Genomic DNA, 13,899 nt, shown 5'->3' with positions numbered 1-13,899 from the left:
TTGAACATCATCGGCATTGACAACCTCCTCATCAGTCAATTGCAAAAGGCAGCTTTACTTGAAACAGCTTGCATCCTGCAATGATACTTGCAATATTATTAAAACAAAAATCTGTCTCTCTCATCAGGATGGACTTGATAGCTGGGTAAAAATGCCAAATCCACTCTAAACATCTGGCCGAGTGTGTGGCCAACCATCATAACAATTACATTAAACCTGAATGTAAATTTGACTTATGCCACCTGATTCTAAGGAATCTGAATCATAATAAGAATAGATGACTCAATTGACTGACAACTGATTAATGAATGGATTACATATAAAAGATTCTGTATGTCCAAAATGCAGTACTGTAAGATAGATAATAGATGATGATGATAGATGGATGAATAGATGATAGATAGATAGATAGATAGATAGATAGATAGATAGATAGATAGATAGATAGATAGATGGATGGATGGATGGATGGATGGATGGATGGATGGAAGGAAGGAAGGAAGGAAGGAAGGAAGGAAGGAAGGAAGGAAGGAAGGAAGGAAGGAAGGATGATGGGGGGAATAAATAGTTAGACAGAGAGACAGACATAAGAGTATAATAAGTGCAAATGACTCCACAGCAGAATGAAAATTTCTTTAGGTTGTGGATTGTAATCTGTCAATCCAGTGTTGTTAGATATATGTTCTTTGACCCGCAAGTCTAGGCCTAAGAGGCAGGGACTTGCCCAAATTCATTCAACTGGCTTCCATGCCTAAGCGAGGATTAGAATTTGGTTTTCCCACTCCTAGTCCAGCATCATAACTGCTGCATCATATACACACATAATTACACATGCATATAGACATATACACACACATCTATATGGTTTTTTTCCCTTCTCTTCCTTGTGCAGTAACGCATCTGAACCAAAGGAAGTAAATAAAATCTCAACCTAGCCCTGAGATTAAAATTGGCTGATTAAAAGAGGGACCTACCAATTAATCGGTTCAACCAATTAAAGCTCACAGAGGCAGAAAAAGCTCATGTTCAAAAATTTCATGCTTTTGTTCCTGCTTATTGCAATGTAAATACTCTAAAACTGAGAGTAAAAAATTCATAGCTGTGAGTGTAAGCAATGAAGCTAGTCTCTCTCCCCCCCCCCTCTCTCTCTCTCTCTCTCTCTCCTAGTTAGACATGGGCCATCAGCTGTAAGAGAATTCTGTGTGTGTGTGTGTGAGAGAGAGAGAGAGAGAGAGATTTAGAGATTTTGAAGGATCAGAGTTGCAAGTAATCTTTTTATTCCTCACTTGTATATAATCTATCTAATGTTTGGGAAATTTGGTGGATTATACATAATTAAGTCTAACTCTTTATCAGCATTCATTACCAGGGAAGATTTCCATAAGACGTGCATCCAGTCATAAAGTAAAGAAGTCTTATTTGTGCCAACTTACTTTAAATGACAATGTTAAAATCATAAGACAATAAGTAGCTGTTTATCTGCTCTACACTTTTTCTGGAATTCAGAAGACTTCATTCTATCACTACCTACTGACTCTTAGTAAAAAGCACAGTGTTTGGGGGTTTCTTTCTTTTGTGTGGGTCATGCAGTTTTGGCTACCCAAATGGAGGCATTCAAACCATGATCATCAGGAATATAAGCAATCACACGAAAAACTCATGGTAGATGACACAGGCAAGTGTCTCTTTCAAATTACCTTCAGGCATTGACCTCCAAACTGTTTAGCTCAGAGTTCCCATTGATTTTTGCTATGCGAGCAGCCTAGCAACTACTAAAGGCAGACATTTACTACAAGTAGTATCAGACTTCCCTCATCTGCTTCTTTCCAGAATTGTTGGAATTAATTGCCTAAGTCAATTTTATTTTGGTCGATGATCAAGAACTTGTGTTAAAACATAATTAGAAAAGAAAAAGAGTGCTCAGACTTACATCATCTGTCGTCTCGTGTTCACCGTGACAGGACAAAATTGTATAGTTTCACATCTAAGAGAAGGAGGTTCACGTAAACACTATCTGTTCTTGAGTGTTGATGCAGTAAAATGAGATATTTCTGTTCAAGATCTCTTTTTAGAAGTTATGATAGCATATGACAAGTTATTTTGGTCCTCCTGGATCATCTTAGGTGGCTATTCCCAACTAGTAGGGTGCAAAAGATATCTATGGAGATTTTCAGTCATCCAGGTCTTGGTTGTCCCAAAGGTGGTGTTTTTTTTCCCAAAAGGCAACTGGACTTTTGTTTTTTTTCCTGAAGACATTTCACTTCTCATCCAAGAAGCTTCTTCCATTCAGAACTGAAGAAATTTCTTGGGTGAGAAGTGAAATGTCTTCAAGGAAAAAAGAAAGAAAGTCCAGTTGCCTTTTGGAGGGGGTGGGGTGTAAAGCACCTTTGGTGCAGAAGATACTTAATAGAAGAGCTTAAAAACCTAATGGGGTAGTTTTGGTTCCAAATGGTCTCCCAGTAAATCAAATGGTTTTATATTGTTTTTCAGTTTTGATCTAGTGGCTGTTGGAGGCATCTCAGCCACCCTGATCTTTGATAGATCACCTTTTCTTCCGGTGAAGAGGACTCTTTGGCTGGCCTGGAATAGGTTTATTGTGGTAGAGAAAGTGGTCATGCAAAGGACAGAGGCAGAACTGCCCATCTGTGACATCAGTAGCTTCCTCAGCCCGAATCCAATCGTCATCCCTTTTCCTCTGACAACATTTGGAGGATCGTGTCCAGAAAGAGGAACAGTCATACCTGAATTACAGGTAAGAGAGATGGAAACGGTGTCATCCTTTTATTGCGAAAAGAACAGAAATGGGGATTCCTGGTGCTCTCTGAGCTTGGTTGTTTTCTTGTAGACGCTTCATTACTCATACTAGGTAACACCATCAGTGCTGGTGGAGAGTGGGTTTTTTTCTCAACTTATCTTCTAGTGGTGGCTCCCCATGTCACTGTTGGTGGGAGTGGTCTCTGTGGGAAGGAGCAGACAAGTGTTCATATAGGCTTCTTGGTCTATCTAAAGATTGTCTCTTGAATTGATTTATTGATTAAATTTATGAGATGCTGCCCGTCTCACTTTCAGTGTGATTCTGCTGCCCGTCTCACATTCAGTGTGAGTGGTGTGCAGTGAAAACAATAAGTAAAAAATTCTTGACATTAATTCATCCATTATAAAGGTTAATAAATTACGGTAGTGCCTTTAATATGCCTTTAATATTTATGACATTTATATGCACCCATCTCATTGTAAAAATGACTCTGGATGCCTTCCAAAATTCCTAGATTCATCAGGAATTCTGGGAGTTGAAGTCCACAAGTCATAAAAGAGCCAAGGTTCACCAGCCCTGCTCTAGGCTATCTTTAAAGCTACCTGTGAACACAGCCCTGTTTGTGGCAGTGAATTCCTTGTGTATTAACATTATCTCAAGTCACCAGAGAAGCCCAACCTGATAGATTCTGACAAGATTTGTTGTGATGTTAACATGCACAACTCATTTTCCCCCAGGTGGTCCAGGAGGAAATATCTTTTCCTTCCAGCTTTGTGAAGCTGAGTTACCTGAGTAGCAGAACCTCAGGATATAAAACCTTGCTACGCATCGTCTTGACGCATTCTACGATCCCTCCTGGCATCACCAAAGTGCATCTCACTGTCACAATTGAAGGGCGGCTGGCTCAGAAATGGTTTCCGGCTGCCGTCAACCTCATCTATACTTTTGCATGGAATAAGACGGATATTTATGGACAAAAAGTATCCGGCTTGGCAGAGGCAACAGGTGCGTCTGCTTTAACAAGGCTATTGTGGGTGTGTTACAGGGGTGTGAGCTAGCTCTGCTTTGATGCTAAGGGGCCGTGGGGATGCTGCGACGGCGGTAAGTGTGAAAAATGTTCGGATGTCATTTTGTTCCACGTCGTTCTAACTTTGGTCACTGAACAAAGGCTTTTAAGTCGAGAACTAGCTGTATTTTGAATTCAGACAGGGAAAGCCTACCTTACCCCTTCACTGGCAGTGACCCGTTCATATGTTTGTGTGTCTAGGGATGCACCAAGGAAACACAAACCAGCCTACATAGATTCTGCTCTGGGTCGCGTGATGGGGGAGGGGCCTTTAATAGAGAAATCAGGGATTGTGTAAGCCTCTGCCCAGCTGATCCTTCCACGGGGATGCATTAGAGGATTTAGTTTCTGGGATGTTTCTCTTCTTAACTCCCAGCCAGCCAGATGTGGCCCTCTATTTTTAGACTCTACATTTCTTTGGCTGGGTTCTTCCATGATTCCAAAGTTTCTCACATTCTGTTCAATTTTGGGAGGGTTTTCACGTCAGGGACTAAACAAGGCAGAGTTCCCAAGCCATTTTCCATAATTTTTCCAACATCCGTTGAGTTGGGGAAAAAAGAAAAGGAAAAGGGCCCTTGTGGAAAGGGAAGTATTGAGTTTAGAAATGTTCAGTTTGATTGTTTGGGGCACCCTTCAGAAGGAGAGCATGCCCAACCTTTGGAGAAATACAGGCAGCAGGAGGCTGATTAAGGCTGCTTTAATAGTTTGTGCATTTTATTTTAATATTACAGGCATCTTCCACTGATTTTATTAAAGCTTCCCACTTCGTCCTCATGGTTTCTGTTGGCGTCACCTCTCATCCATCACAGTCGTGGCCACCCTGTGAAATTATTATGGATCATGCACACGCCAAGCACTTTGTAAATGAAATGTTCCAATTTCGGGTCTTAACACAGCTATCTCCAACTCTCGAAATGAGTCTTTCTGATTTCACTCAATGTCTTAGATATCTTGCATCGAGTGACATAGAGATGGAGCTCTCACTTTACATTGAGGAGGCTGAAAGTTTGATCCTAGGTAGCAGGAGATATTTCTCTCTCTGGGCGCAATGAGTAATGGTCTGCTGTGAACTCCACATAGGCATCAGGAAGGGCATCCAGCCAGTAAACACGCAAGGTCCGTTCAGTCATCCCGATTCCACCCCCGTGCAAGGGACTACAGGGTCCTTAAAAAAAAAGATATATTCCATCATTGAACCTGGAAATAGAGGCTGGAATGCCTATGCCAAAGCCGGCTGTTCCAAACGCAATAGATTTAATGTACAGGTAGTCCTCGATTTAACAGCAGTTCATTTAGTGACCATTCCAAGTTACAACAGCAAAGAAAAAAGTGACGTATGACCTTTTTTCACAAGTACAACCATGTCATGTGATGACAAAATTTCAGGCTCTTGCCAACCGACTCATGTTTATGACGGCTGCAGCGTCCCGGCCTCGCTGGTTCACCTTTTTGCGACCTTCTGCCAAGCAAAGCCAATGGGGAAGCCAGATTCACTTAACAACCAAGGTTATCTAACTTAACAAGGCCAGTGATTTGCTTAAACAAGTGTGGCAAGAAAACTGGTAAAACGGGGCAAAATTCGTTTAACAAACGTCTCCCTTAGCTACAGAAATTTTGGGCTCAGTTGGGATTGTAAGTGAAGGACTACCTGTACTTCCAATGCATGAGTACACACACACACACACACCACACATACACACACACAGTGAGAGAGAGAGAGAGAGAGAGAGAGAGAGAGAGAGAGAGAGAGAGAGAGAGAGAGAGAGAGAGAGAGAGAGAGAGGGAGAGAGAGAGAGAGAAAGAGATGAGAGAGAGAGAGAGAGGGAGAGGGAGAGAGAGAAAAAGAGAGGAGAGAGAGGGGGGAGGGAGGGAGAGAGAGAGAAAGAGAGGAGAGAGAGAGAGAGAAAGAGAGGAGAGAGAGAGAGAGAGAGAGAAAGAGAGGAGAGAGAGAGAGAGAGAGAGGGAGAGAGAGAGAGAGAGAAAGAGAGGAGAGAGAGAGAGAGAAAGAGAGAGAGAGAGAGAGAGGGAGGGAGGGAGAAAGAGAGAGGGAATTCTCTTACAGCTGATGGCCCATGTCTAACTAGAAGCGAGTTGGACTGCTTTGATTTGCAGAGAAATTTCTCAGTTCCATGCTGTTCATACTTTTCTCCATCTCTTCCCCTTTTGACAAACTTCCCTGCATGTCATATGCTGAGCAGATTTGATCATAGGTATCCAGCTGCTGAACCCCACATGTCAGCTCCTTAGATTAACGTTTCTAACTGGCAGTCAAGGTTATTGAGGTCCGGAGAACACACACACACACACTCCATGCTGCGCCTTGCAGTCTTATTTACCTGTTTCTTTCCTTTGAAGAAACATACTTCTTGACCTATAGGTGTTTGAAAATCAGAATCAAGCCATGTGCTGCCACCTGGAGGAAACCGTGGAAAATTTGACAGGATTATTTTGGAGAGCAGGAACAGTACTCTCCCGAGGAGGAAGGAAGTGTTTGCTTGCTCTTTGTATTAAAAAAAAAGAGAGGTGTTGTTGTTGTTTTTTTCCTTCTCTGCTGCATCAACCAACGCAACTACCAAGTTGTTGCAAACGGAGAAGGAAAGAGATGCAAAGCGAAACCAGGACTCCTTTGCCCCAGTGTTTCTCAAGCTTGACCACATTAAACCGTGTGAACTTCAGTTCCCAGAATTCCCCAACCAGCTGTGTGTGTGCTGGCTTTGGAATTCTGGGACTTAAAATCTACAACGCTTGAAGTGGTCAAAGTTGAGAAACGCTGCTTTACTGCATTTTTTTTCCTTTCACTTTTTGCCTTTGTTTATCTGTAATTACATCCTGTTGTTTTATGTAACAATCACACCACCGCTATAAACACTTTGCATATCTCGAGTCCTGGTGGTTTCATTGACCTATCTGCAGAAGGTTGTCGACATTTGGAATATTTATTTCACTTCCCGGTTATAAATTTCCAGCATGATCTCTGTTTTGCTTTTTAGGAGAACCAGAATCGGCTAAGTGGTCCTACTTGATTGGATCATGTATATAACATTAAAACAATACAGTCAACTGTTTTATAATAATCAATAAGAAAAGCCCCAGGTCTTGCATAGATTATATAACCACCCATTGAAGATCCTTCATGCAATAAAGCCAGGGGTTTCCGTAACTTTTTGGATGAGATCTACTTGTAGATCTTAAATGAACCGTGGTGGCGCAGTGGTTAGAACGTGGTACTGCAGGCTACTTCTGCTGACTGCCAGCTGCCTGCAGTTCGATTCTCACCGGCTCAATGTTGACTCAGCCTTCCATCCTTCCGAGGTTGGTGAAATGAGGACCCAGATTGTTGGGGACAAGAGGCTGACTCTGTAAACTGCTTAGAGAGGGCTGTAAAGCACTGTGAAGCGGTATATAAGTCTAAGTACTGTTGCTATTAAGTGACACTATTAGCACAGGAGGAGATAGGAAGCATTCCAGCATCTGAAACTATAACAGTCCAGAAATTCAGGGAAAGTTGAAAACAAAAGCTCAGAAAGTAGGCTGAACCACAGTTAGTTCTTGACTTTGAACCACAATTGAGCCCAAAACTTACGTTGCTAAGTGAAATCATTGTTAAGTGATTTTTTGCCCCATTTTACGATCTTTCTTGCCACAGTTATTAAGGGGAATCACTGCAATTGTTAAGTTAACAAAGCGGTTGTTAATTGAATCTGGCTTCCCCACTGACTTTGCTTGTCAGAAGGTTGTAAAGGTTTATGCAACCACCATAAATATGACACAGTTGTCAAATGTTCGAATTTTCATCGTGTGGCCATGGAGATGCCACAACGGTCGTGTGAAAAACTGTTTTCAGTGCCATTGTAATTTTGAACAGTCACTAAACGAATGGTTGTAAGTTGAGCACTACCAGTATAATCAACATGGCTGCTCTACAACAGCTCAGGGTGAAAAGCAGCCAAAATATACATTCCACATTCCAGATCTAAAAAGGTCAGGAAAGACACTGACATGGCATCTTCCTAGAGTTCTCAAGCAGATTTTGACTTCAGTTCCTCCTTACAGACTTTTTCTGGTTCTCACAGTTGACATTTAACCAGAGTTTCCCACCAATGTGTCCTCATCCCAGGGGAATAAATTATAATTAGCCAGCTGCAATTTAGAGCCCTGATTGAATTAAGAAAGTTTTGACTCAGCACAGTCAGATTTCTAGTGCAGATGTGTGAGATTGTGGGAAGCTGGAGGCAGATGACTTGACAGATTATCTCATAAACAGCAATTCAGTCCAGGGGAAGAGACATCTGGGAGAAAATGTTCACTGAAGCCCCACCTTAATTAACTCATTATAAAAAAGGCTTAAGAAAATCCTATTACAGTTTCCTGGATTTTATATGTACACCAGAGCAGAGATAGATAGATAGATAGATAGATAGATAGATAGATAGATAGATAGATAGATAGATAGATAGATAGATAGATAGATGATAGATAGATAGATAGATAGATAGATAGATAGATAGATAGATAGATAGATAGATAGACGGAGAGAGAGAGAGAGAGAGAGAGAGAGAGATGCAGGCAGACGAGGGAGAAAGGGACATAAGATTCCTTCCTTCCTTCCTTCCTTCCTTCCTTCCTTCCTTCCTTCCTTCCTTCCTTCCTTCCTTCCTTCCTTCCTTCTACACAGGGCTTGAAAACAGGCTGTGCGTCTTTCCCATTCTTGTCTTCACCTAAAATATATAGATAGATAGAGGCAGACAAGAAAGAGACATTAGATTCCTTCCTTCCTTCCTTCCTTCCTTCCTTCCTTCCTTCCTTCCTTCCTTCCTTCCATCCTTCCTTCCTTCCTTCCTTCCTTCCTTCCTTCCTTCCTTCCTTCTACACAGGGCTTGAAAACAGGCTGTGCGTCTTTCCCATTCTTGTCTTCACCTAAAATATATAGATAGATAGAGGCAGACAAGAAAGAGACATTAGATTCCTTCCTTCCTTCCTTCCTTCCTTCCTTCCTTCCTTCCTTCCTTCCTTCCTTCAATCCTTCCTTCCTTCCTTCCTTCCTTCCTTCCTTCCTTCCTTCCTTCCTTCCTTCCTTCTACACAGGGCTTGAAAACAGGCTGTGCGTCTTTCCCATTCTTGTCTTCACCTAAAATATATAGATAGATAGAGGCAGGCAGACAAGAAAGAGACATTAGATTCATTCCTTCCTTCCTTCCTTCCTTCCTTCCTTCCTTCCTTCCTTCCTTCCTTCCTTCCTTCCTTCCTTCCTTCCTTCCTTCTACACAGGGCTTGAAAACAGGCTGTGCGTCTTTCCCATTCTTGTCTTCACCTAAAATATCAGAAGACTGTATGTCAAACTTTACTGTGATTCAGCGAACTAAGTCTATTTCCAAACATTCCACAGCTAAGAGCTATTACCATTTTATGTTGAAGACAGATAGGTGGTTAACCCTGAACAGAAATGAAATGTCTAACCCTCTCTTCGTAAATTAACCAAAGGAGGAAAGCGCACCAAAGACCAACAGCTGGTTATTCCTCATTTCAATAAAACTCAATCTTATACTTGTTGCAAATTATCAGTTGATGGAAGAAAGGCTTGGCTGAAAAGGCGAAAGCATAAATTGAATTAATAACTAAATTAAGTCTGACTTGGTACTCTGCAGGATGGAAGAACTGCACCAAAAAACTGGGATTCCCAGCAGCTTTGCAATATTCATCAATCCAATGGAAAGCCTACTTAAATTGCCCCCTCAGATTGATCAAGGTCTCTTTTGCGTGCAACAACCCCCACATTCAAGTTGAACGCAGTTTTAAAAGTGCAAATGCAATTGACTAAGGAAACATATTTTGCACATGATGTGAGACGTGAGTGAGAGCACAGACTCCTGTCTTAGATGCCGACTTGCGTTTTTTTAACATCTCGAGCCAGAGTCTCAGGTTAGCCATCCATGCATCACAATAGAAATTGAACAAATTTGAGCCTGTACTCTGTGGAAATGTCTGCTGTGCCATTATCAACTATACCAAATTGGGAGAAAGAAAAGGCCTCTATTCTTGAAGACAATAATACTGAAAATGTTGTAAATACAGTCCTCGACTTACAGCCATTTGTTTAGTGACTGTTTGAAGTTACAAGTTACACCTATTGCAACCTTCTGACAAGCAAAGTCAGTGGGGAAGCCCAATTCACTTTAACAAGTGTGTTACTAGCTTAGCAACTGCAGTGATTCCCCTTAACATGTGGCAAGAAAGCTCGTAAAACGGGGCAAAACTCATTTAATAAAAGTCTCCCTCAGGTACAGAAATTTTGGGCTCATTTATAGTCATAAAACGAGGACTACCAGTACCGAGGACCAGCTTCAGACCAATTCTGGACCACTCTGAAATATTTGTGTACCACTTGGGGCTTTGCTTGCCACGTTTAAGGTCTTGTGCATGGTGATCGAAAGCCCCGCTCCTCAACAAACAGCCTTTCATTCTGCAGTGTGATCAATGAACTAGGCTTGTTTTTGAGTTTGCGTTTAAATGTTTCACGGCAAGTATTGAGTAGGGCAAAAATTAGGTTAGTGATGAGAAGGTTTTTGTGGCCAGAGGAATGGGGAGGAATAGAAAGGTGCTCAAAATCGGCTCCATTAAAATCTTGGAAATTGCTTATTACAGTAGCTCTCATTTCCCTACCTAAGGTCATTTAGATGGCTTCTTTTGTGAACCAATGGTCTTAACATGACATACAGCCTGGTACTTGAGGGACTGCTACACAATCGATTTGATCTTGAAGGCTTGATGTGCTTTGAGTTCCTTCATTTAAACAATCTGTTGTTGGCATGACTTCTCTTCTGTAGACCCTGCCCTTTGGAAAATCCTTCTTTCCTTCCTTCCTTCCTTCCTTCCTTCCTTCCTTCCTTCCTTCCTTCCTTCCTTCCTTCCTTCCTTCCTTGATTAGAGTGGTCCCAATCCTGCTGGCCTTTCATAAGGTTTTAAACACCTGATTATGGGCCTAGACCCAGTGCCCTGAATGTGTATAGCATTTCCTTGCTATACAATTATTATGATAATTTTTTTCAGGTGCTGTATATATTTATTTCTCTACTGCTTTCAGTTGTTTAAACTGTCACTGGGTTGAGGTGGGCAGCTGTAGAAATGAAATAAATAATGGTTGTGTTTGATTGTTGTGATCCCTCCAATTCCTTGGAAACAGGTGGCATACCAGTTTAATTTAAGTTTAATTTACATGCATGTTAAATGTAATCATTAGGATCATAATGTGAGCCAGATGCTTAGACTGGATTTTAGCATTTTGGTCCACCCATCAAGTCCTTCCCAAGGACTTGGGATAGGCAGGTGTTGTTTGACGGTATTAAAGGTATTGTAGCAGGTTGTAGCCTGTTCCCGATAAAGCTGCCTTTTGCAGTTGATTGATGGGGATTTTGTCAGTGCTGTTGGTGTTCAAGTGGGGCTCCAGATGTTTTGGGATTTCACCCAAGGCACCTGTTGCAGTTGGCCTAGGTTGCCACATAATGTTCTACTTCTAATTGCAGGTATTTGTATTTTGTGATTGTTCTCCAGTTCTTTATCTTTTATCCTGCTTCTTCCGAGCCTGCAACATCCACTGTGCGGACATTTTGTCTTTCCTATCAACAATTGTTAAAGTCTGGTTTTTATGTGGCAGGTGCTTATTTGTTCAGATTCCAAAGTCCCAAGCTGCCTTAGCTTTTTCATTTGCTTTTACTTTGTCCAGCTTGTATTATTATTATTCAAAAAAGAAGACGGGGAGGGGGAATCTTCCATTTATATATTTCTATACTTCAATGTACATCTCAGGCAGGAGATTGAGAAAATTGTGTGCATGGTTGTACGTAAACATTTTTTGTGCAACTCAGAAGCCAATGTTCTCAAGTTCTCAATACTGGGTTAACAAGATTTTTTTTTTTTTTGAAAACTGCAGAATTCTATTTATCTAAACACTTTTCATGTCATCCAGTGTACTTTATGTTCAGGCTGATTCTTTTTTAAATGCTTTGGCTTAGGCTCCTGTTAAATATGCAGCAATTCATATTGGTCTCCTGAAGATATTTTCAGCTTTTGCAGCCCTCCCCAAAAAAGAGAATCAACATTTTCAAAGAAAATTCTTCATGATTCCCCCATGGACAATCATGTAATTTTATTACCATCATGGACTTCATCCCAAAGAGCTAATTTCCTGCCTAGGTTTTTATTGTTGTTCTTCTTCTTCAAGGAGAGGGGAGATTTTTTAAAAGATGGAGAATTCTGCCACTTCGCTCTATTTACTTCTAGCAAGAGCTATTGACTTCAAAGTGTTAGATTAGAGTGAGGAAGGTCACAGAGGAACTAGTTCTGTGACGTAAATGAAATGGGAATTATAGAATGACAGAACTGGAAGGGATCTTGGAGGTCTTCTAGTCCACCCCACTGCACAAGCAGGAGACCCTATTCCATTTCAAACAAATGCCTGTCCAGTCTCTTCTTAAAAACCTCCAGCAGTGAAGCACCCACAACGTCTGAAGACAAGCCCTTCCGTTGATTAATCATTCTCACCATAAGGAAATTTCTCCTTTGTCCTGAGTTGGTTCTCTCCTTGATTGGTTTCCATCCATTGTTTCTTGTTCTGCCTTCAGTTGCTTTGGAAAATAGGTTGATTCCCTCCTTCTTTGCGACAGTCTCTCAAATATCAGAACACTACTGTGATGTCACCCCAGTCACCCAGTTCCTGCAACCTTCCATCATATGTTTTAGTCCCCTAATCACTTTTGTTATTCTTCTCTGCACTTTTTCTAAAATCTCAACATCTTTTTGGTATTGTGGCGACGAAACCTCGATGGGCAAAAGGCTTGGGGAAGGCTAGTTTCGTGGTCAACCAAAACTGGATGCCGTTTTGGTTGACCACAAAACTCTCCTTCCCCAAATACGATGGACTTGGGGAATGACCTGGTCATTTGTTCTTTTAGCCTGCCATTGTAACCACCTATAACCCAGAAGCCACAGTTGGGCAGCATCCTGAAACCTCTGGATGAGCAGTGAGGTTTTCATCCGTGCATCCTTTTCTGCCTTTTGCCCAGAGCAATGCTGTGAACGTCCTTGCCCTCAGGAAGACGGCACCACTGTGACAAATTCAGAGCTGACACAAATTGCTGGGTAAAACAAGGGAAGAAACCTCAAAAGCATCATTTACCCTCTCAAGATGATTGCTAGATGTCACTGAAGCAACCTCTCTGTTCTGCAGAAGGTGGGCGTGGAATCCCATCGTAGGCCATCTGTTTGAGTATAAAATGTCCAAGGTTCAACCTTTAGGATTTCCAGATGATCAGGAAGAATGACTTCTGGATTAAGTCCCCACCGAGAGCCACTGCAAGTCAGAAAGTATTCATTTCTCTTCATAAGCCCAAGGTTGTTCCATTATTGTAACGCTTTGCTGTGCGGCACAGTTCTTCCTGTTAAATTTGCTACCTCTGCCTCCCAAAGAAACATTTTTTTATTTATTTATAACCAGATCTTTTCCCTCCAGCAGCAGAGAGCAATTATATCTTTTAGTTGGGGGATTTTTTTCCCCCTTCCCGTATACTCTTGAGCCTCTGCATTTTCAGCGGATAGTCAGTCGCTGGTCGTCCCAGAGAATCAGGGAATCAGCTCCAGCGGCAAAGAATTGGCTGTATTTGTCATGATAATGAAATAGAGGAAAAATTGGTGCTGCAAAAGCTATTTTCTCCTTGTTGCTGTTGTTACTATGACATGTTTTATAGCTTCTCTTGTCCCTGTTGACTTTTAAGGTTTGAAAGAGTTACTCTGAGTTATCTTTAAATTGCAAGGCTTAATCTCAGCCCCCTTAATAAGAATGTCATAGATTGAATACCTGATTACCTGGCTTGTGTGCTGTTGTTGTTGTTGTTTTTTTCATTTCTTTAAAAAGAAAGTAATCACCAACCAAATACTCAGACTAAGCAGCAATGCAAATTCCTTATTTAGGTTTATACATTATAGTTTTCCTTTTGTGTATGTGTGTCTGTGTAATTAGAACATACTCACTGATCCAGATCTGGTAAGTTTAAAAACAAAAATAGAGATAATCTCCAACTTACAA

The 13,899-nt window shown here is 41.3% G+C and overlaps 1 protein-coding gene across 1 annotated transcript in view; it reads left to right on the top strand.

Moving 5' to 3' along the window:
* The window catches only part of TENM1 (teneurin transmembrane protein 1), a gene marked incomplete at its 5' end in the record, with an annotated part of 251,934 nt that overhangs the window by 170,839 nt on the left and 67,196 nt on the right, over nt 1-13,899 (top strand). Inside the window, 2 exons of the mRNA XM_083372198.1 lie at nt 2,491-2,752; nt 3,493-3,760. Coding sequence (XP_083228324.1) covers nt 2,491-2,752; nt 3,493-3,760 — 530 coding nt within the window. The remainder of the gene's footprint in view (nt 1-2,490; nt 2,753-3,492; nt 3,761-13,899) is intronic.

Source organism: Vipera ursinii (assembly GCF_947247035.1).
Source record: "Vipera ursinii genome assembly, chromosome: 12".
Classification (NCBI taxonomy): Eukaryota; Metazoa; Chordata; class Lepidosauria; order Squamata; family Viperidae; genus Vipera; species Vipera ursinii.
This window is presented reverse-complemented; position numbering and strand designations above follow the sequence as displayed.